Source organism: Dromiciops gliroides, chromosome 3 (assembly GCF_019393635.1).
Source record: "Dromiciops gliroides isolate mDroGli1 chromosome 3, mDroGli1.pri, whole genome shotgun sequence".
In the NCBI taxonomy this organism is placed as follows: domain Eukaryota; kingdom Metazoa; phylum Chordata; class Mammalia; order Microbiotheria; family Microbiotheriidae; genus Dromiciops; species Dromiciops gliroides.
The window spans coordinates 459,678,687-459,703,387 of NC_057863.1; the positions used below are offsets into that span (position 1 = coordinate 459,678,687).

At 37.0% G+C, this 24,701-nt stretch overlaps 1 protein-coding gene across 1 annotated transcript in view; it reads left to right on the forward strand.

Moving 5' to 3' along the window:
* The first annotated feature begins 408 nt into the window (after window positions 1-408).
* Window positions 409-24,701, forward strand: part of ACVR1 (activin A receptor type 1) — a 146,940-nt gene continuing 122,647 nt past the window's right edge. Inside the window, 1 exon segment of the mRNA XM_043997145.1 lies at window positions 409-431. Within this exon segment, the coding sequence (XP_043853080.1) occupies window positions 424-431 (8 nt within the window). The 5' untranslated portion in view covers window positions 409-423.

Genomic DNA, 24,701 nt, shown 5'->3' on the forward strand with positions numbered 1-24,701 from the left:
ATGGAGGCCTATGCATTATAGAAATGAAAATTCCTTCTCTGACAGCATTCATTGCTTAGCACGCAGCAATTTGGCTGTCAGAAACAGCTGGCCCTGCAGGGTGGGACAATAGAAAGGCAAGACAGAGAGAGAAGGAAGTGCTTACTCAAATCTCCCACTGTGAGAGGATCAGGTTACTGAGCCCATCGTTACAACAGACTGCAGACTGCATGGGGCTCTAAGACACTCAGCTTCAAGTCTGAACAGGAGCCTACGGCTCAGAAATTTTAGTGGTGTTTTTGGATTTTTTCCCCCCTGAATGGAACAACAACAACAACAACAACAACAACAACAATATTAAAAACTCCTTTGCCGATACTCAAAATGTGGCTCTCTCTTTGCATTAAGATATTTTGAGAGTCTTCTGCTTGGAGATAAGCATTAATGGGAAAGTAAGTCACTTTGAGCTCTGGCGTGTGTTTAAGTCATTGGGGCAATGAGGGGTATGTGAGGGACTGTGAAAGCATTTCCTGATGTATTTCATGCTTGGTCTAGAACTTTTTTGTTCTGTTTAGGAACAGTGCAAGAGTCCGTTTTTAATTGAAAGTGATTGGCATAAATAGGAGGGGAGTCAAAGCAAAAGGTTGGCTGAAGCCTCCTTCGTTGTGCATTTATGCTGCTTGCATGTGTGTAGACTGTCTAATTGGCATATCTTTTGGAGGGAGACAGAGGTGCTGCTGTCTTGAACTTGCTTCCCTCCCTGTGGGTCTGCAGTATGGCTGGCTTTGTGTTTTCCCCTATCGATTCCATGACTCACTGAGTGTGATCTAAGCAAAAAGCTTGCTTAAATGACGGAGGAGACAGCTGTCTGTTACAGGAGGACATATTTTCTGGGTTTAATGGCGCCAGGTTTTTTCCCAGTAATGTACAGAGCTGTAAAGTTTTTACAGAAGGTTTTTCCTTCACTAAATGTTTTCACCCAGTTGTGTTCCAAATTCTTAATAGTCTAAATATTAACTTCACAATGTGATGTGTCCTTCAGGAAGGCAATATGCTTCAGGTTTTTGGTTTTTGGGTTTCTGTTTTTGTAGATTACCTTTCTACATTGATTTTTTTTTTCATGTGAAAACTATTTGAGAGGACAGAAGCCCAACATTGGTGTGGAAAAGATATTTTCTTTTCCAGCTGATACTAAGGTACATTTATTTAACTTAAGTTATAGGGTTGGGATCTGGTAGTTGTTCAATTTAAACTGTACTCTAGTTTTTTTTTTTAATTTTCCTTTTCCCCTTTAAATCTGTTTCCCCTTTATATGATAGAGGCTGAAGTTCCAGATGTTGTTTTGGATTAAAGAGTGTGTGGAAAAAAAAATAAGCTTTCTTAATGATAATAACAGAGTCAGACTGGCTGGTTCTGTACTGACAGGAAAATGGAGAGATAAAAAGTCCATTAATGGTGCATGCACTGCCTAAGTAGCCAATAAAACAATGCTGTCTTCACTGGAAACTAGTCCCAGATTGGCAATGATCAGTGCCAACTGCAAAAGACAACAGCTGCAGAGCCTGACAAAAGTATTAGAGTAAAAAAAACCGATATATTAAATGATTTTTGAGAGGGGGAGGGCGGTTCTTTTGTTCTCATCTTCCTTCTCCTTCCCACCCTCTTTTCTTAAGTCCTGCTTAATGCTTGCTCTTCTAGAGAGTTAACTATGTTTGATTAAAACTTAACTATCAAAAGAAGAAAGTAATTCTCTGAGTTAAGTTCAAGTATATTTGCTGAGGTTTTGGATAGAGGTCTGTTTTTGGCTGGGGACACAAGTATTAATGCATGTTAAAATTTTAAAAGTGGCCTCGTTTTTCACAAAAGTTTTATTTTATTTTTTTAAGTTGGTAGAAGTAAAATATTGGTTTCCTCGCTCTGCTTCCTAGAAGTAGCTTGCATTTTCTGAATAATACATTCTTTTTGCCTCTATACTACAGGTAGTGTTATATTATATAGACATATTATTTTTCAAAAAGTAACTCATTGCATAAGGCATAATGCTGGTATTTGGATTCATTCATTCATCAAATACTTTTTGAAAAGATGTATGTGAGACTTAAGGATATACAAAATCCTTTGCTGAGGAGGAGGTTAAAATCTAGCAAGTAGGATAAGGCATAATATTATGCAATTTTTCTTTCCATTTTAAAATTAAATTTTATTTTTCAAACAGTGAAAATCTGCCTTATCTCTTCTATTGTCCCACTGAGAAAAAAGAAGAAAAAACAAAACTCTTGTTATAAACATGTATAATGAAACAAAACAAATTCCCACATTGGCCACTTCCAAAGAAAATATGCTTCAATCTGTACAAGTCTATCACTTCTTTGTTAGGAATTGGGTAGCATGACTGATCACAGCTCTTCTGGAATTGTGGTTGGTCATTGTGTAGAAAGACTCTAAATCTTTCAGTTGTTTTGTCTTTTTAATATTTTTGAATAATACGCATTTCTATAGAATTTGGAACTTTGAGGTTTCTAAAAAGACTTTATTTGCATACTAGTAACTACAAAATAAAATAGTAAGTCTTAAGTTGCATAAATACCAAAAACCACAATGAATTGTTCAGATACTCTACTTTCTAAGTATTATGCAATCAGAGGTGTACCAATAAATGTATACAGGATGTGCAGAGCAGAAATATTAAATTATATGAGTGGACAAGATATTTATATAACATATAGGTTAATGTTATATGTATATATTTGGAATGCAGATATAGAGGCCTGTTTTTGATGTTTGTCCTTCATTCTCAAAGAGGACCAATGATATCACAAGGGTGATACTTTGACATCAACATGAGTTAGATTTAAGTGAGGCAGAGCAGAACAAAATACTTAACCTCACTCTCTCCTTCAGAGTCATTGAAGTCTAGTGGCAAAAAAAAAGTGAGGAGAGGTGGTTGTTTCAGGAAGGTATCATGGACATTTGAGGTAGCCTTTGAAGAGTGGGTAGGAGAATACATACTCCCCTGGTGAAGATAGAAATCTATTTATGCCTTCTTATCCATGACTTTCTGCATAGCCCCAGTAGACTGTCTATCCGATGGGCTAGAAACCTTCCTTTGGGTATTTTAATAGTTCATGGGTATCAGTGAAACACTTGATTATCCACCTGTTACTCTAAACTCTTGATGGATGAAATGATGGCCTTTCTAAACTCAGGTCTTGCCTAGGCTTCAGTTTGAGATTTTGTGTGTGTGTGTGTGTGTGTGTGTGTGTGTGTGTGTGTGTTCAGGATGTGTTTCGGTTGTAATTGTTGCCTCAGCAGGTGCCATGGTGAGGAATATGCACCCTACACTTTTGGGGACTCCTCTTAGTAGAGAAGACAATAGTGGCCTAAGTGGAAGAGATTTTGAGCAGGACCAAAAGAATGAACTTTGATATAAGGATGACCTGAAAGTGAAGAGTTTTGCAGGTGAATGAAGCTTTTGGGTTTGATCCATAAAAGGGGATGACTAGAGTTGTGTGTGTGTGTGTGTGTGTGTGTGTGTGTGTGTGTGTGTGTAATTTAGAGCTGGAAGGACCATGGAGCTCATCTAACCCTATTTCCTTTACTTTATAGATGAGGGAACCCAGAGAGTCATGAATTATCTGGGCTTGGAATTCAAACTCAAGTCTTCTGCCAAATGACTGTTTTCCTCACCAGCTCATGCAGTCCCTCATGTTTGTGAGCTATGAAATACACAGAGGTAGCACTCTCCCACTTCTACTTTTACTTGTCTCAAATAAATCCAAGAAGACCGATTTTTTTTTTTTTTTTGGTTTGGGGATTAAATGAGAGTATAGTACAGTTCACTGCAAATAAGACTGAAATAAGTTTCTATAGATAAGGGCTTCATGCCAAGCCTGTTGACAATATGTGGCCTTTACTCAGTGAAAAATAGTTGTTAGGTGGCAAGGTAGTGATAGACTGCTATGTTGAATTGTGACTTTGTTTTTTTTTTTTTTATGGGGCAATGGGGGTTAAGTGACTTGCCCAGCGTCACACAGCTAGTAAGTGTCAAGTGTCTGAGGCCGGGTTTGAACTCAGGTACTCCTGACTCCAGGGCCGGTGCTCTATCCACTGCGCCACCTAGCTGCCCCCTAAGATAACTTAATAAATGTTTATTGACTGCATGACTAACTCAAAGAAGAAAAAAAATAAAAATCACTAATGAAGTGCCTACATATTTAGGGCCCTGTCCTAATAAGCACTTTACAAAGTTGCCTACCTTAGACACTGATTTATGTGGGGTTTTGGGTTGGGCTGAAGACAGCTCTGAGGAGACCAGTCTCTGTACATGTGGAGCTCACCTTGGGGTGGCCTGGGTGTGAGACAAACAAGTAGCTATAATGCAATATGTTTGATGAGTGCATTAGAGTAGTGTCCAAATAAAGTTCTATGTGAGGCCCGAGAGAGAAGATTGTTCACAAAATGAATTAGTTAACATTCTGAAATGTGTTGTGACCAGTGACTTGGTCAGTTTTCTTTATAATTGACATACTTGATTATATAAATGAAGCCAGCCACAGATTCTAAGAGGCTCCTCCTCCAAGCTATGTCTTTCAGTTCAACTATGAGTGTGTGTGTTGGGGTGTCAGGGAAAGGTCCTTGCTTCAGGAAGATTTCATAGACATTTGAGGTAGCTTTTGAAGAGTGGGTAGGAGAACACATCCTCCCCTGGTGAAGATAGAAATCTATTTATGCCTTCTTATCCATGACTTTCTGCATAGCCCCAGTAGACTGTCTATCTGATGGGCTAGAAACTTTCCTTTGGGTATTTTAATAGTTCATGGGTATCAGTGAAACACTTGATTATCCACCTGTTACTCTAAACTCTTGATGGATGAAATGATGTCTTTTCTTCCACTCATTACATGTGTCATGATTGTAGCCTATTTATCTCTGCTTTGCATCTTTCTGTTGCCCTTTAGGTCACCTGTCCCTGAGATAGTGGTGTTCCATGAGATTTTAATGACACCTAGGGAATACTGATGCTTCAAAGGATAGAACTTTGAGTCAAGGAACAGATCAGGATCTCTTGAAACACTCTTTAATTTTTCAGGAAATCCAGCCCTATATCTACCCCATCTGTTCAGCCTTGGGCTCAGTTCTTGGTCCAGCTGCATTGCCTGTCTAAGCTCTGTACTGAAAAATTAACTCAATGGGCTCCCCACCCCATGTATGTCATTTCTCCATTTTTGGCAAGGATAGTTAAAGAACTCAGTGTAATTGGGAAGGCAGGCATTAAAGCATCCTTTTGCTCCAAGAAAGGCCACACACAATTGATTTCAAGATGAAACCTGTATGAGGCCAACTGTGTTTGTCTGCTCTGCTTAAGTCATTTATTTGGCTTCATTATTCTTCTTAGAGCCAAAGTGGAAAAATGGCAGAACATCATAGGACTGTTAAACCAGTTTGGATTGTTGGGGGTTTATAACCTTTATTGTATGGCTTGAAATTATTCTAGCATTATTTCTCCTAAAGTATATCATGTTGGTGGAAAGCCAAGTTACTGTCAATAAAAAGTACAATGGATTAACAAACAATAAGAAAACAAAAGTTTAGGCTTGTCTTTGTCCTCTGTGCTTTCACAAAGATTTAATATTTTAAGGGTGAAAGTTAGAGTTTGGGGGTTAAATTTCTTCAGAATTCAAAATTTTATAGCAAAGACTGCAAAAGCCAGAAGAGACATTGGGGAGGTTACTTAGCCCAACCTTTTCATTTTACATTTGAGAAAACCTAATTTTCAGAGAGATTTGTAAAGATCAACAAAATCTCAAACCTGAGTCTTCGGACCCTGTAACCAGTGCTCTTTCCACTAGATTTCAAACCAGATTGCCATTGTTTCTACATGTGTATTAATAATAATGATTTTTACAGTACCACTCTACATAATTCCTGGTATAAAGTGAGCATTTAATACATTTTTTTTCATTCATTCATACTGGGTATTAGAAAATTAAGACTTCCTGTTTGGAAGATTATATAACTCCAACCCTACTTTCTCTTGGAGAGCTTTCTCAGTCCCTGCTTCTTTTATTCCCCTCCCCTTTGTACCTAATTATTTACATTTTCTCATATCCATTTGAATATGAGTTTCTTGTATCCTCAGGGCTCAGTGCCTGGCATTTTTAGTAAGTAGTTAATAAATGCTAATAAATGCTTGTTGAGTGTTTGGCTCTTTGGGGGGCCAGTTAGAAAAAAAATGAAGGCAATAGATCTTCAAAAAATGGACTAGTAATATTTTTGAAAGGGCCAATTTTCCTCTCAATTATTGACAAATGTAGCAGTAGGACCTAAAAAGACTTTCCATTTATTTTCTCAGGTGTGTCTTCTTTTTACTGATATCTACTGGGTTTCAACTCTATCCCTCTATCCTTCCCTTTAAAAGAACTCTGCTTTATAATAAATAAAAAGGAAAGAGCTGCGTGTCTTTTTTTTTTTTCTGGGGCAATGAGGATTAAGTGACTTCCCTAAGGTCACACAGCTAGTAAATGTCAAGTGTCTGAGGTCGGATTTGAACTCAGATCCTCCTGAATCCAGGGCTGATTCTTTATCCACTGTGCCACCTAGCTGCCCCCTTGTGTTGTCTTTGAAATTAAAATATTTATTAAATGCCTTCTTTGTATTAGACATTTTTTAAAGCAACTTAATTTCATTCTCTTATTCTCTCACCCTTTAACATTTTAAAAATCATTCACTTCAGCATATTATCTTTCAGGGTTGGTGTCAATGGATAGTGGTGTTTGTGAAAGGGAATGAATTTGAAGTTGTATTGTGAATATATGTTTAGCTCTTTCAAGCATGGCCTTTGCATTCAAGTAGATGGATAAGAGGGTGAAAGCAATTGGATTTTTGTGGTGCTTGGGATGTCCTTCTGTCCTAGTGAGTAGTAGACTAGCTCCATTGATAGGTAGCTCAGAATTTGGTATCCTATTTTATGGTGCAAGAGGGAAGGGTAATTTAAAAGAAGGGAGTGAACAATAGAGACAGACAGAAAGGGGGTACAGTTTTGAAAAGTAGAGAAGAGATGAGAAACAACCAAATGATGGAAGGGAATACATGGAGTTCTGTGATAATTGTTCATTTGTATACCACTTTGATACCTGCAACCTGAACATCTTTCATTGTTGTACTTGTTTATTTCATTTTTGTTTGTTTCATGTGTGTACTACCATAGACCGTACCAAAATTTCCATTTCATTGTGGGTATCTGTCCTTTGCCCCTATTGTAGATTGTAACTCAATGCATGTGGTTTCATCCTGTGTGATTCTTCTCCATGCTTTTTGTCATTCTCTGTGTCTTGTAATATTTTTGTGGAGGCCAGTACAACCCTCAGGCTGCCCATCTGTTATCTTTCACTCTTGTTGCATGACTTGCATGCCTCCATTTATGGTCAGATATCCTTATTTCTCTTACTCCATTTTTAGAGTACAAGTTGTCATTGGCAATATGAATCCACCAAACATTTCTTTGCAATCTGTTACCTGAAATTTTGATTCTTCAGAAGTTGTAATATTCTGATTCAGTAAGTCAGTTAGTAAATATTTTTAAAGTAATTACTATATGCCAAACACAGCGCTAAGTCCTGGGGATGCAAAAAGAAACAAAAGATAGTAGTCCCTACCCTCAAGGAGCTCACAGTCAAACAAAGGAACAAACAAGTTTGTTCAAAAAGCTATATATAGGATAGAGCACCGGCCCTGGATTCAGGAGTACCTGAGTTCAAATCCGGCCTCAGACACTTAACACTCACTAGCTGTGTGACCCTGGGCAAGTCACTTAACCCCAATTGCCTCACTAAAAAAAAAAAGATATATATATATAAGAAAACTGGGAAATAATTAAAAAAGGAAAAGTCACTAGAAGTAAGAATTTTAATTGGGTTGGAAAAGGCTTCCTGTGGAAGATGGGATTTTAGTTGTGACTTGGGAAGTTAGTAAGGCAGAAATGAAGAGGGCTAATTTTCCAGGTTTGGGGGATAGCCAGAGAAAATTCCTGCAGCTAATAGATGGAATGTTTGGTTCATGGAACAGCAAGGAGGGCCAGTGTCACTGGATGGAAGTGTATATAGAAGGGAGTAAGGTGAAAGAAGATAGGATATTGATGTTAGAAAGATATGCTTTGGTAACATAAAATACCCCAGCTTTTTTGTGGATATAGAATCTAGCCAATATACATAATCTGGGTGATATACATTCATCATCCATTTGGTTTTTCCTATGTGGAATGTTAGGTAGATATTTTGAGTGACTGAATCTCACAGATTAGGCCCAAGGTCACCGCAGGCAAGAGCTTTCCATTTAAAGGGAATCTTTCGATTTGGGTTTTGTACAGGGCATCTTCCGTGACAGTAGCAAAAACTTTCGAGATGTCTCTCATTTATCTCTTGACTGACATTGAGCATCAGAAGGTCATTGAAATTATCTTCTATCAAGGTATCTAGTGTGAGTGTTACATAAGCATGGAAGACACTTTTGGAGTAGAGACTCTTAATTTGGATTCTTCTTTGGTAATCAACAAACTACTAGAGTGGCTTTGTTCTACCTCCTAATTATGGGACTCACATCTGCCTGACCTTAGAGTAGTGAAGAATTCCTTTGATCCTATTGCTCCTTGCCTGAGGCAAATAGAACGAGTTACTTCTCCTTTCTATTAAGGGTCAAGTGGAACCCAATGTAGTCTTTAGTTCTGGACCTGCTTGACCCTTACAGAATGAATGTTGTAGAAGATTATCATAGAGAAAGGACAGGACTGGGAACACTTCCTGACTGCAATATGGAATACCATCATTCAGAGGCTGGTGTGATGAAATAATGAGATTTAGCAGATACTCAAAGACCCACCTGGAGATTAATGTAGACTGATTGAATCAAGTGAGAGTGATTAACTGCTGATTAGCCTACTTCAAATTAACTGGATTGTAATCACACCTTGAGAACACCTTCAGAACCAATGGATTTGATGATGCCAACCAATCAGCTTGAAGCAGTGTGTAAGGACTGCCTCTGTTCCAGACCTATAAAAAGCTTCCACAATGATTTTGCTGGAGAGAGTTCATGATTGAAGCAGGCTTGTGGCAGAGGACTTGAGGAAGAACCAGACCAGGCTGGAACTCTAAGCTAAATAGGCTTTTTTCTTAACTTTCTGAACTGCATGGGAATATCTGTATGTTTTAATAAATGTTTAATGCCCAAGGACTGGTGCTAAAGCTTCTAATTAATTTAAGGTGACCACAATTTAGATTTTAAACATCACACTGGTAATGAAGATTTGTGAGTATATAGATGTTTTGGAAAGGATTTTCAGGACTGGACACATGTATAGTTATAAAGTCATCTCTGATTTTTTTATTAAGGCATTTTTTTCCTTTAGCTGTCATGAGGGATAATAGCATATATTTTAAATAGGAATTATTTTATTACAGCTATTTACTTACCCTTTTGAGATTTCTTTCCTAACTGACAATTTAGGATATTAGTGATAAATATGGAACTTTTATATTAAAACCAGCATAAATTTGTCATATTCGGAATGAATAAAAATTATATTTTAGCTGATGATAGCCAAAATTAATCAGCAATATATATCTTCAAGAAATCCAATGAAATGCTTAGGTGTGACCACAGCTCTTTCCCTTATCTTCAATCTTCTCTGTCTAGTTATATCCAGAGTAAGTCTTCAATTACCTCTTGTCAGGTTTGTTGTTGAAGTTATGTGTTGAACTTGCTGGCTTCCAAGATTCCTTCCAACTCTGATGTTTTGTGATTGAGTGGTCTGTCCCTAAATTATAAACTTTAAGAGTTGCAAGGAAATATTAGCATCCTTTTAGTCCAACCCACCATACATAAAATGAATCATACTGTATGTCAGAGATGTCAGACTGACCCAACAAACTCCCAAGTGTGGCCAGAACCAGATTAAAATGTAATGGAAAATTTTTAACAAAATAAAAACACAACACAACATAGATAATGTTAATTTGTTGTTTTCAAAATCCTGCAGCTAGCAGAGATCGATTTCTATTTGAGTTTGATATCAATGACTTATAGGACAAAAGGATTATCTAGATTTTACTTGATAATCTTCAAGGAGAGAGAAATCAGCACCTCTCTGAAGGTACCTAATTTCACTTTTGGACAGTTCAAATTGTTGGCAGGCCTTTCCTGATATCAAGCCTTAATTTTCCTCAATGGAACTTGCTTGTTTTGTTCATGGTTCTGCCCCTTGCCACCAAAAAGGATGAGTCTATATCCTTCCACTTGATAATCCTGCCCATACTTGAACTGTCATTCTTCTTTTCCCCCCCTAAAATCTTTTATGACTAGATACACTTCAACAGACATTTATTAAATACCTGCTCTGTGCTAAAGGAAGTAGAAAGTGGAGATAAGACATGAGCCCTGCCATCATGGAGGTCAGAGTCTAGTGGGGGAGGAGACAGATAACTATAATGTATGACTAGTATATTGGAGAGTTGTAAAAGAAAGTTTTGACTGTAGTATAAATGTACATGTGAATGAATAATAAGAGATAAGGCTAGAAAAGTAGGGTAGAGGACCTTGACTACCAGTCAAAAGAGTTTGAGTGTACTTGGCAGTTTAGAAGTCTTCAAAGATTTTTTCTCTTTTCAGTGAAGGAGTGCTAGGTTTTGCTTTATTCAGAAGGAAAATTAATATGACAGGTGGCTTGGATGGAGAAGGAACAGTCTATTGGGTTATTATAATAGAGTCAGGTGATAAGGAAGGCCTTAGAGAGAATCGGTGACATTAGAAAGCAGTTGGAATGGGAAGAGAAGCAAGACTGCTGAGTGGAGAAAGGAATGGAGGCTGCCATCTTATGTAATTTACAAGAAGTTTGATGGGGTGGGAGAGGAGATCCAAACAGAATAACATCTGGATGGGGCAGATGGGTTAAAGATGTTTTCTTTTTTTTCTTTTTAAGGATTGGGGAGACTTATCATCCCCATTTTACAGTTGAGGAAACTGATGTAAACGGATTATGTGACTTGCCCAAGGTCACTCAACTGGTAAGTGTCTGAGACCAAATTTGAACTTAGGTCTTCTTGAGACTAGGTCTGACACGCTATCCATTGTACCACCTAGCTGTCTATGCAAGTTGTCTTTTGAAGCTCTTTATAATATTATAGAATCTTATGAGTTGGAGGGGACCTCAAAGGACACATAGTCTAATCTGTATGTAAACAAAAATTCTCTCTACACTATCTCTTATGAGTTTACTTAACAATTTATTGTAGCTAGCAGAGTGATTTAATGATGGGGGCATGGGGTAATATAAATTTTAAAAAGTGAACCTGTGAAATTAGGTGACTTTGAAAATTACCTATTTACTGGTTAATCAAATGACACTGCTCTGCCTGAAGAAGCCAGAGTTTTGGATGTCATAAGAGCCACAGAAATACATCTCACCGGTTCACCCTTATAATCATAGATTATTTCCCTTCTGGGTTGCTTATTAGGAGAAATTGATGGAAGATTCCAGCTCTTCAGTTCACTTCATTGATTGTGAGCAACTTTAGCCAATTTATGGGACCATACTGATGAGAATTGCAATGGATGGGTTGTAATGTGTATTGTTTGCATTGTTGTCACATTGATGACATCATAGGTCCTTTGGAAATTAACTCTATCCCACCAAAATATGCTAAGTTTAAAGATGTCCTCTAATATCAGAATTATCCTAAGTATTTTTTAAAAATTTTCTTAACTCTAGTAAGGTTTGTTTGACTTCTACAGGGATGATAATTAATTTGCTGTCATAAATCTCTTTTGGGGGGGCAGTGATAGAGAAAAACTTTAAATGAGCTTCTCTGTGTTATCTTAATTTGCTACTACATCTTTTTTTTTTTTTTTTGGCAGGGCAGTGAGGGTTAGGTGACTTGCCTAGGGTCACACAGCTAGTAAGTGTCAAGTGTCTGAGGCCAGATTTGAACTCAGGTCCTCCTGAATTCACTGCCACCTAGCTGCCTCCTATCTTAATTTGTTGAAAATTATCCTGATACATTTTTTATATACTGTAGTAAAATATAGCATAATATTCAACTTATAAACTAATAGAAAACTTTTCTCGTTATCTGTTTTAGAAAAACAAAGTTGCAACCTTGTGGGGTTAATTTTATTCCATGGAAATAAATCCAAAAATATGTTAGTAAATGGGAGAATACCTAATAAAGAAAAATTCATTTTGCACAAACATTCACAAATATGGCGGTCATGTAAAGAAAAACACACGTGTGTTCTCAATTCCCTGTAAGGATGTTTTTTTTGAGGTGGGGGTGATTGCTGATTAGTTTAAGGGTACAACCTTTTTTTCACTTGAATAATAAAAATAAAATGTAAAATGTATTCCAAGCTATGCAGCTCCCACCACTAAACTCCCCTTTCTGTTCGTTCAACCTTTTTTCTCATGTTTTGACAGTGTATTTGACATCTTGCTGCTTGCCTCCTTTCTCATTTCTGGGGCTCTTGCTGATTCTTTCCCTTACACAATTTAGTGAATCCCTTTCTTAGGTCTTTTTTACTTATAAAGGACTGTATTCAAATATTATATCCACCTCCTAGCCAACTTCTCCATTACCTAATCATCTCTAAATTGTCACTCCTCCCACCCCCCATTCAACCCCCAAACCAGTTTCTCTATGTTTTGGGAGATAAATTAGGTGAAAAGTTAAGATTGTTAGTAATTTGGCCTTTTATGTATTAAGAGTTTGGGTTTATTATGAGATGGAGAAGGGTTATAGAAATTGAGATAACTTTTTTGGTGGGGGCATGGAAAGATCTTATGCTATCCTAAGAATATGCAGTGCTTTGTAAGCATGACAGCCACAATCCAGCACTTAAAGTGCTTGGTACATAGTAGGTGCTTAATACATGTTTATTACTTGATTGATTCTCACAAGTTGTGATGACCTATAAGAAATTGAAGGAACATTTTATATATCATCCAGCCCAACTCTGTTATTATATAGGTGGCTCAGAGAGGTTAAGTAATTTGCCAGTGTCTCACTGCTAGTAGTGGCAGGACCAAGAGCACATTACAAGTTTTTCTCTTATGGTTCAATCCAGTTTTCTGTCCTGTGCCATGCTTCCTAAAATATCATCCTCTGGATAGTGAAGCAAGGCTTGGGTGGTCTAATTGCTAAAGGCCACACTTATTCACATAGTGGTGTTCACATAGTGGTTTACTTAAGTCCCTGTCTTAGATTGATCTGTAGTTACACCCTTGCTTTTCTTGTTTTTTAAGGCCAGGACTTGTGATAGCTTTAATCTTGTGATCTCTACTGGGTATAATGCCTCAACATTTCATTTTAGATTCTCTGTTTTTTGTAGTTGTTTGGTTGTGTTTCAACGTCTGACTCTTTGCGACCCTATATGGAGCACTTTGCCATTTTCCTTTTCCAGTTTAGGTTAAGTGACTTGCCCAGGGTCACATAGCTAATAAGTGTCTGAGGCTAGAATTGAGCTCAAGAAAATGAATCTTCCTAATTCCAGGCCTGGTGCTTTATCCACTGTGCCACACTGTGTCTCAAAATTTGCTGCTATTTGTTGAGTATTATAAAGGTCCTAAAGAATATTGGGTCCTAAATAGCATCAGGAAATGAAGATGTTTCTCATTCTCTGTGTCTCTCTAGTATTTTACTTTCAATACTAAATCCTGGGCCAGTATCCCTGTTTCTAACTATTTCTTCCACCTGTCCAGATGCCTTAGGATGTATGGTTTATTACTAAAACAAAAAGTCAATTAAAATTCACTTGAGAATTTCACTTTGCCTTTTGTTGTAACTAGAGCCACCCTAGGATAACTATAGGAGGTTGGGAATCACTGCTTTCAGAGTCTGTGGCCTGGGTGATGTAGCATTATATTATTTTACATGTTCAGATAGCTAAGCAGACAGACACAGATGTTATTCAACAAACATTTATACCTGCCTTCATTGTGCATGACATTGCAGTTGGTTCTGTGATAAAAACCAAACAAAAAAAAGCCATTTCCAAAGTCATAACCCTCAAAGAACTTCTGTTGTACACAGATTTAACATGGACATACAGATAAATAAGGGCAGCTAGATGGTGCAGTGGACAGAGCACTGGACCTGAAAGAAATTAGCTCAGATCTGGCCTCAGATGCTAGAGGTGACTCAGGGGAAGTCACTTAACCATGTTTGCCTCAGTTCCTCATCTGTAGAATGATCAGGAGAAGGAGATGGTAAACCACTTCAGTGTCTTTGCCAGGAAAACCCCAAATGGGGTCATGAAGAGTCAGACGTGACTGAAATGACTGAATAACAATAAGAGATAAATAAAGGTGCAGTCATTTGAGGAGGGGAAAATGAATTAGCATTTAGGAGGATCAGGAAGACTTTGTGTTAGCAGTGGCAGTTGAACAGAGACTTGATAAGGAACTCTGAAAGATGGAGAGGAGGAGGGAATGAAGACTAAAAATTTAAATTGGAGACAAACTTTGTTGGACCTAAATGCAAGACTGAAGATTTTGTATTTTATTCTATATGCAGGATGGATACATTAAAGGCTTTTGAGCAGGGGAGTGCCTTATAAAATCAGTCACTGCTGTATTATTTTGGCCTTCTCTGTAAACTGGATTAGAGAGGGGAGAAGAGTAGAGCCGAATCAGGGAGGCAATTAATTGGTAGACTATTGCAGTAATCCAGTCAAAAGATCTTTTGAATGGATGGGAGAGATATTCTGGAGATAGTCTCAAGATTTAGCAATTACTTGGATATGGTGGAGTGAGGGAGAGGGAAGAGTCTAGAGTGACTCTGAGATTATGAGTTTGCGGAGTCTGAGGGGTGAACCAGAAAGAGAAAGGAGGACAGGTTTAGGGGGAAAGGTGGTGAATTCCACTTTAGACTTGTTGAATTTTAGGTGCTAAGTGGGACACCCAGGTGGAAATATCCATTAGGCCATTGAAGATGTGGCACTAGAGTACTGGAGAGAGAGAGGGTTGGATGAATGGATTTGACAGTCTTCTGCACAGATTTAAGAACTCCTGTGATAATTGATATTAGGTATGAGGGTGACGGAGAAGAGGGGGCAATTGGAGTCAAGTTGGTGGGTAAGATTGCCAAAGGAAAGAGGAAGAAGAGAAGGGACTTCTTGAAGTCAGTCTCTTTTGTTCACCCACCTTCTTCCCACAAATTCTAAAAGACGTTGAGAAATCAGTTTCCCCTCTGCCTGAAGCTGATAGCTTCTCCTAGGCATGCCTAGGGTGCTTGCCCAGGGTAGGCTTGTGGCTTCATGTCTGGAGTTAATTTGAAGGTTTTTCAGAGTGAGAACGTAAGGGAAAGAAGGAACTCTCTTTTAATATTTTTGACTTTGATTTTGTAATTTCTTTTACAAAATGTTTGGGAGATTGAATAGGATGCCATGGGGAAAGGAGGGAAGATACTTGGTCAGCCTGGGAAAATAAATATAATTGGTCTATGTGCCTGACTACTGACAATTTATAACAAGCAATTAGAAAACAAATATTCATTATAGAACTTCATTTTTGTTCACACTTATTGGGAGTGGGTGGTCTACCTACAACCATCTATATAATGATAATTATCTTCTAAGTATTTACCAGAAGATAAAAGCAGTAGGTATAGTGGAGAAGAGTGCTAGAATTAGAGGATGTAGTTATAGGTTCAAATCCTGACTGAGTTTATTCCTTTTGTGATTTTTGTCCAAATTATGTACCTTCTTTTTGTTATCTGTAAAATGAGGTAGTTGGAGAAGGTGACCTCTCTACTACCTTTGAGTTCTAAACCTAGGCACTTTTGATACTGTATTCCATTCCAAGAATTATGGGAGTCCTTAAATTGCTTTTGGAGCTCGTACCATGGTTTTACCTGAATGTATGTTTAAAAGAAAGACACATATATCTACTGAGGTGTATACATTAAATTTATAAGTCTTTTGACCTAAATTGCATTTTTTCTCACTAGTGTCTTACTAACGCTTTGGTTTTAGCTTTTTCTTTTAACCCTCAAATCGCTGATAATTAGTGAATTTAGGCTTAAATGCACTAGGGCAGGTACTCTGAAACTGGAGTCTATAGACATATCCAAGGGGTTTGTGGTTAGATTTCAAGGGATCCATGAACTTGGATTAGAAAAAAATTACATGTTTATTTTCATTAACCTCTAATTAATTGAAACTTAACATTTCCTTCAGTTATGAATGTTGGCAGCATGACATTCTGAGAAGGAGACCTGGCATTCATGACACAACAAAAGCTTAAGAACTCCTTTTCTGGTGATTGGAAAGCTTCTTTTTGTGTGTGAGATGAATAATTACTCCTAAATTTTGTTCATGTGTGTGTTTTATATGTAAATATTTATGCATATATATGTATATACATATTCCATATTCACATATATTCATTTATAGATAGATTCTTTAAAATAGGACCCACTTGCACTAACCTGTCTTTTTCCAAGGCTTTTGAGTATTCTTTGCTACTTCAGTGCCCCTGGGGAGTTGAAGGTGATCATTTTAAACCACTTTGTTGGTTTTGCCCTGGGAGGCAGAGGGGCAGAAGAGATACTCTTTATAACTAGTAGGATTCTTTAGAAACATTTTTTAAAATTCCTCTTTATATTCTTTTACTTTCTTGTTGGCTTAATGAAATGTGACTCCAGAGTTCCCTTTGCTTCCTGCCCACAATGGGTAAACTGTCAGATAGACTGCCAACCTAAGAAGAACCAACATACCAGACTCTATTAGAAAACCAGAAAATCTGGTCCCGCACCAGTTGTGGGTGGTATCCCTATGAACACATATAAAAAGTGCTTTGAGATCATGGGATGATGAAAGCCACCATAGAATTCTGTGTGAATGCAGTCATCAAGGATTGCCACATCTTCCCCAGACAGTCGTTAAAAGGCAGGTTGTCTCATTGTAATATGAAGGATCTTGGTGCTATGTTACTCTGAGGAGAGGGTGAGGATTAAGGGCTCTGTGTTGCCAACCTTCCCATAGCAGAATTTGAATCATGAGTAGCCATTAGATCTCTTCTCATAGATCAGAACAGAACTAGTTGCTAGGAAGATTCAGATTCTGCTAAAGTGACAGTGGGTGGAAAGAAAGTACTGAAAGATTACAAACTCAACCTTTCCCTTACCCCTACCCTTTTTTTTTTTACTCCCACCCCCACTCATGTAAAAGAGAAAAGAATGTGGCATATGAGATATGTCTATGAAGCAATGAGACAGAGATTGGTTCTTGAAATAATTCTTAGTACCTTATCATCCCAGGCAGCAAAGTGTGGTGAGAAAAGCAAGAGAGCCTGGAGACTTGAGCAGTGTCATTCATTTCTGGTGTTAATCTTGAGCAGGTCACATACTGCCCCACCCCAACCCCCATCCTTCTTTTTTTTTTTTTTAAATTTTTTACTTTTATTTTTAAAATTTTGTTGAGGCAATTGGGGTTAAGTGACTTGCCCAGGGTCACACAGCCAGTAAGTGTCAAGTGTCTGAGGCCGGATCTGAACTCAGGTCCTCCTGAATCCAGGGCCGGTGCTCCATCCACTGTGCCACCTAGCTGCCCCCCATCCTTCTTTTAAAGTGAGTAACGGGACTGAATGACCTCTAAAACTCTTTTTTTGAAATTTTAAATGAATATTTAGTTAGGAGCCTAGTCCAGTAGAACCCCCTGTCCTAGGATTCCTGGCTTTTCTGATCTTTTAAAATTGTTACTATATCGGTTGCAAAAGGGGAAATTTTGCTATCAAAAATCCTAGCACATTGTCTTTGTCCTTCTCTTGATGCTTTCTTACTTTTTTGGAGGTCCTGCTTTTATCCTCCTCCCTTTTGACTATAGTTCAACACATATTATTTCGTTACACAACTTAACTGTGCTATGATGTGAAGGGGAATTTCCTAATATGAATTGTGCATCTGGTATAATTCAGTCTGGTCCCTCATGCCTGGAATGCATGTTCTCTTCATCTCTACAACATTAGAATCACATTTTTAAAAAAATTCAGCTGAAATGCCAGTTTCTACATGAAGCCTCTCCTAATATCCAATCCTTCCCCCAACTATTAATGCCTCCTCTCTTATTATCTTGATATATGTGTGTGTTTGTATATACACATACACATACATTATATATGTATATGTATGTATGTGTGTATATATCTATTCATACACATAAATACATATATATACATACATATGTGTGTGTGTGTGTGTGTGTGTGTGTGTGTGTGTATTTTCTCCTGATACAGTATAAACTCCTTGCAGAAATTTTTTGTCTGTGGTTCTGAGTAGACATTTAAATGTTCGTAGATTGACATTTCACAAAAACAGATTTCAAGTGGTTATCACTTTGAAAGTATGCAATTTTGTTCCTGTATTTAAAATAATAGACTAACATTATTCACCCTTAGGCGACCTGCCTCACCCATCCTTGGCCTTGACCCAGAGTGATGGTTTGGTTCTTCCCACTAACGTGTCCTTCCAGTCTTTTGATTAAGACAACAATTTTGGCCCCTGAGTATGGTCTCTGGAGAAGCACAGGTTTTATTTTGTTTTGCTTTTTTCTCTTTGGTGATCATTCTTTTGGTGTCTGACTAGAATCAATTATCTGATGCCATAGTTGCTTCCTTTTGTAGGTCAGCTGGTATTTCTCTGAGAAATCTTGTCAAACATTGGATGATAAAGTCAGGAGCCATTGCTTTTGACAGGTTATTATGATGGGCTGAATTTAATGAATCTGATGAAATTTAAAAGAGGTAAATGTAAAGTCTTTACATTTTAGGGGAGGGGGATGAGTGACCAAAAAAGGGGGTAACCAGGATGATGAAGGGCATTGAGTGAATGTCATGAGAACTGCTGAAGGAGCTGGGGTATTTTGCTTAGAGAAGAGATGATCCAGGGAGAAAAGAGTTCACTTTGTTCAAGTATTTGAAGGATTTTTGTAAGAGAAGGTGGCATTGTTCTGTTTTTCAGTAGGGGGACAGAATCAGGAGTAATGTGTGCAACTTGCAAAAAGAAAAATTTAGATTTGAGGGTCAAGGAAACACATTCTAATGATTAAAGTTGTTCAGGAGAAGCTAAATGGCACAGTGGATTGAGTGCTCATGTCAGGAAGACTTCTTCCCAAGTTCAAATATGGCCACAGACACTTACTGGTAAATCACTTAACCCTATTTGCCTCAGTTTCCTCATCTCTAAAATGATCTGGAGAAGGAAATGACAAACCACTCTAGTATCTTTGCTTAAGAAAACCCCAACTGGGGTCACAAAGAGTCAAGCACTACTGAAACAACTGAACAACAAAGCTATAGGGCTTCCTTAGAGAGGTGGTGAGTTCCCCATATCTCTTTGAAAATCTTTAAGCAGAAGGTAGATAGATGGTCATTTGTCGACTGTGTTATAAAGAGGGTTCCTTTTCTATGGATTGGGCTACCTGGCTGATGGAGTGTCCCTTCAAATTCTCAAATTTTATGCCTATGGGGTTCTTTTTCAGCTGTGAACCCAAACTAGATGGTTGTTCATATCTATCTAACTTGTTGTCTATTGAAATTTTATATCGACTTTCTTTAAATGTATGTGAGCTGTTATAGTCTTTGTTACATATGGATGATTTCACCTTTATTCGGTTGGTATGGAACACCCAGCTGAGTTCTAAGAATGCCTACCCTTAAGGAGCTCACTGTCTAGTTTAGGAGATAACAGATACAAGATAGTTAAATGATAAGATTGCATTAAATATCAATAAATGAGATTGTAATGAAGAGAAAGCCCTAAAGTCTAAAGTGGTTAGTTAGGGAAGATGTTTTGAAGGGAGGTGTCCCTTAAGGTTCAGGTAGAAGGCATTAATAGAGAAAAATGGAAAAATTGGAAGTGGAGGTAAGGGTAGAAGTAGTGGAAGGATAAGTTGGAAACACTTTGACACACTTTTTAAAAGGCACTAGAGCTTCAAGCTGCTTTTATTGTTGTTCTCTTGAAGTTTGAATAGATGCATTTTTCATATTTTCACATAGTTCTTAAGCTTGTGTATGCAATGTTATTATCTTTTTAAAAAACTCTTTCTTTTGAATTTTGTAGATAACTATGCCACTTGTTGTTGTTGTTGTTTTATTGAGGGTTTGTTTTTACATCATGGTTATTTCTGTGTATGTTCCTTCCCAGAGATTCCCTTGTCTCTCTCTCTCTCTCTCTCTCTCTCTCACACACACACACACACACACACACAAGAAGAAAAGGAAAAAAATGGATATGATAAAAAGATCTGAATGTTTATGCCAAATTCTGCTGTTAGGCCCTTGGGGAGAAGGTGGGAGATATCCATTCTCCTAGCCCCATGTTTCACCCAGTATTTTGTTTATTTAAAATTTTTTATTGCTCTATTTTGTTTTTACATCTTTTTGATATTTAAACATAGCTCTCTACTTTTCCTTACCCAGAAAGATATCCCTTGTAATAAAGAATGAAAAAAGAGAGAGAAGCAATTAGATCCCTTTTAACAAATATCCATTATTAAGAAAAACATTCTTATGTTTGTACACGTCCAAAATGTATTTCTCATTCTGCTTCATAAATAACATCACCTCTCTGGGTAGCATAGCATCAGTCCTCTAGAAATATGGTTGGACAGTGCTTTGTTCAGAGTTAAGTCTTTGATATAATTGTAAAAAAATTGTTTTGGTTCTCCTCACTTCATGTTGCATCTGATTCATACAAGTCTCAGGTTTTTCTAAATCCATCTCTTTTATAACTTATAGTCTAAGCATATTCTATTACATTTATATACCATAATTTTTTTGGCTGGACCCAAATTGATGGTCATTCCTTTAGTTTCCAATTCTTTGCCACTATACAAAACAGCTCCTAGAAATATTTTTATATATAAGGATTCTTTAGCTTTTTATTTGATTGCTTTGAGACCTAGGCCTAGTGATGGTATTGCTGGGTCAAAGGGTATGTAATGGGGGCGGCTAGATGGTGCAGTGGATAAAGCACCGGCCCTGGATTCAGGAGTACCTGAGTTCAAATCCGGCCTCAGACACTTGACACTTACTAGCTGTGTGACCCTGGGCAAGTCACTTAACCCCCATTGCCCTGCAAAAAAAAAAAAAAAAGGGTATGTAATTTAGTGACTTTTGGGGTATTGTTCTAAATTGTGTTCCACATGGCTGGACCAGCCTACAGCTCTATCAGCAGTGTGTCATTATGCCTCTTTCCTTATAACCACTTCAACATTTGTCATTTTCCTATTTGGTCATCTTTTACAATCTGATAGATAAGAGGTGGAACATTAGAGTTGTTTCAATTCATATTTCTTTAATTTTTTAGTGATTCTGAGTATTTTATCATAGTTGTTGATTGCTTGAATATCTGCAAATGAGAATTTGCTTATTTATATTCTTTAATTTATCAGTTAGGAAGTGTCTTATTCTTTAAAACTTAATCAATTCTTTGTATATCTTGGAAATGATATGTTTATCAGAGAAACTTGGTGCAAAGATTATTTCCCCTTCCAGTTAACTTTTTCCCTTCTAATTTAAGCTGCATTGTTTTTGTTTGTGCAAAAAAAAATCAGTTTTACATTTTCAAAAATATCCCTTTCTTGTTCTAATTTCTTACGATGTGACCTTTTATACCTAGATCACATTTCCATTGGGAGCTTATATTGACTTATGGAATGAAGTGTGAATCTAAAATTAATTTCTGTCAAACAGCTTTCTAGCTTTTGCAGTAGGTTTTGTTGAATAGTGAATCCTTATACTGAGTAGTTGGGTTTTTCATTTTAACAAACAGTAGGCTACTAGGTTTCTCTGCTTCTTTATTATGTTATATGCCTTTTCAGTTCTACTGATTGACCTATATTTTTTTTGTAGTACCAAATCATTTTGGCAATTATTACTTTGTAGTACAGTTTGAGATGTGGTATTGCTAGGCTCTCCATTAAAAAAAATATTTCCTTTGATATTCTTGTAAATTTTTGTAATGTAATAGGTAAGGCACTGAATAAGTCAATTAGGTAATATTGTCATTTTTATTATATTGGCTCAGTCTATCCATGAATAATTAATATTTCTCCATAAGTCTATTTCCATGAAGCATTTTACAGTTATCTTCATATAGTTTTATAGTTTTAGTCAAATAGATCTACTGTTTTAAGTCCTTTGCTTCTATTAAAATGCTTCTATAAATATTTATACCATTCACTCTTTTTAAAAAGAGAATATTTGTAACTATTTACTCATTGTTCTTTTAGTAGACATTTTCCTCCATCAGATATTCCTTACTTATGAAAATGTCCCCAGATTAAATAGATTTTCTCATCCAATTCCCTTCTTTTTTACAAAGGAAATTTAGGCCTAGAGAGGATATGACTGGGCCCAGGTCACATAGTAGTAGCTAAGTAGTAGTAGGTAATACATAAACTTGGTTACTTTTTACTCACCACTGCAACCTAGTGTGTCATGTGTCTATAGTAGGTGTTCTTATACTTGTTAAATCATTCAGTGAATATGTAGGGCAGGTTGCTTCAAGGAGATGTGTTTGGAACAAGAAAAATCCTCTCTCACTCTTCTGAAGAAGAGGAAACTGAGCCACTCTGCCATAGCAGAGAAGCAGCACCTGGCACTTTGAAATGGAAAAATCTCCTTGGGTTCCAGTATTTCAGAAAGTGATAATTCTTCTGAAGAAGTTTGAACTTAAATCACAAAGCCTTGTGGGTAATATGATATGGACCTGATATGGAACAGAATCATTTAAAAAAAAATAGGATACTCAGATTTGGCTTTCTTATTTGTGACGGTCTGAATTCTGGTCTTATTCTTATTTAGAAGAAATGTTGCATAGGCCATTAAGATCTTATTTTCTACATACCTTTGCATTTCCAGGCTCTAATTAAATATAATAAGCTACTGTGCTAAATTGAAACAGAAGAGAGGGAAGGTTTTCTGGTATTTGTAAAACACTCTTCTTGAAGTTCAAACCCTTATGAGAGGAGCTTCTTAGGGGGATATTCATGGTAAGCTCTATCCTGGCCTTTTTTTTTTTTCCTGCTTTGTTTACATTAATCACTTAAAATTTTTTTGGCAGCATAATCTTTGTTTTTTTTTTTTTTCTAAAGAAGTTAAGCACTCCAATGTGTTTGTGCCTCTTAGTTACTTGAATAGAAAAGTTCAGTTCCTAATCAAAATTTCCTCTTCCAGTTTGGCAAATATTGATGTTTTTGAAGTGTTCCTGAAGGAAAGGGGAATTTGTGAGACCTTTCAAATGTTTGGAATTTAGTGCGGACCCTCCTCCCACTCCTTTCCTTACCATTGTTCTATAAGCCTTTGAAATAGGGTCTGTAAGAGAGCCCACTAAAGCAGAGGGTGTGTTAAAAATTAGCCAGGTTTAAACAGGGTAATGTGCTTTTAAAGAGGACATGAATTTTAAAATCTTAAAACTAATGAACTTGTTTAATTTAAAAGTAATCTGCAGGTTTAGGAAACTTGCCTGGTCAGAAAATACCCTCTTCCTAAGATGCACAACTCATCGGAATTTATAATGTAAAAGAATTGTTTGAGGATAAGTTGTAGTTATTAGAGACAAGACTTGGAATTTAGGCCTTTTCTTACTCCAAGGCCAGACTACTACTATCCAATATATTGCCTGACAGTGATGATGGAGGAGGAGGAGGAGGAAGAGGAGGAATATTTCTGGAGAGTTTTGTGTAAAGTGATTGATGGACTTGGAATAAAAAAAACTCCAAAAGCCTATATTCAAATTATGCCTTATCCTAATTTTTGAGATTTTGAGCAAGTCACTCAACTTCTGTGTACCTCAAGCAAATTTCCTTTCATATACTGGTTGCAATCTGCTTGAGAGGGGGAAGTTACTCTTATAGAAATTCCAGATCCTTCTCATATTCATGTATTATTCCAAGGACATTCTGCTTTGCTACTTTATTGGCGGTACCTTCAGCACACTACAGATCAGTGCTTTTCAGTGTTTATGAATTGGTTTCAGCTTTCAGTCTTTGGTGAACATTATATTGACGTTATTGCTGGCAGCTGGAGAAATTTCCATTATTTCAAGAGTTTCCAGGAGTTTTCATTATAGAAATTCCAAAGTTGCAAGGCACACCAGGGAAACTCATTGTTTCAGAGCCCACTGGCTGAAAAGTACTACTGAAGAACTATGAACCATAGCCAATTTTAAGAAGTTTAAGTGGTAAATTTTTTACTTGGAGAATTTGCTCCCAGAGTCTGTTATATATATTTAAGCAAAGCATATTTTTAGACTTTTTATTGTAACTCAAATCTGGGTTGTATAATTTTTGTACATTGCTTGGACACATAGTTGGCACTTTAAATGCTTGTGGAATAATTAATTAAATATTGCTTATAGAGATCCAGGTTAAGAAAGTCACAAGCTAAGCTAGCAAATAGCATTCAATCATGTATCATCTCTTCTTGTACAAGTTACTCAATTGCTACTAATATTCCTCCATAGGTAGAGTCAGTATACTTTACTGCCCTTACAACTCATTGGGCTTTTATTAAGTATTAAAATGTTGACTTTAGATTATTTTCAGGCTTGGCATAAAAATCAAATGCTTTTATTAGGTTATCCATGTTATTACACACCACGTTGGGTGGGAAATATAAGCTTAACCAACCATATTTGGTATATAAGCAGTAAAGTTTTTGATGAGCTGATTAA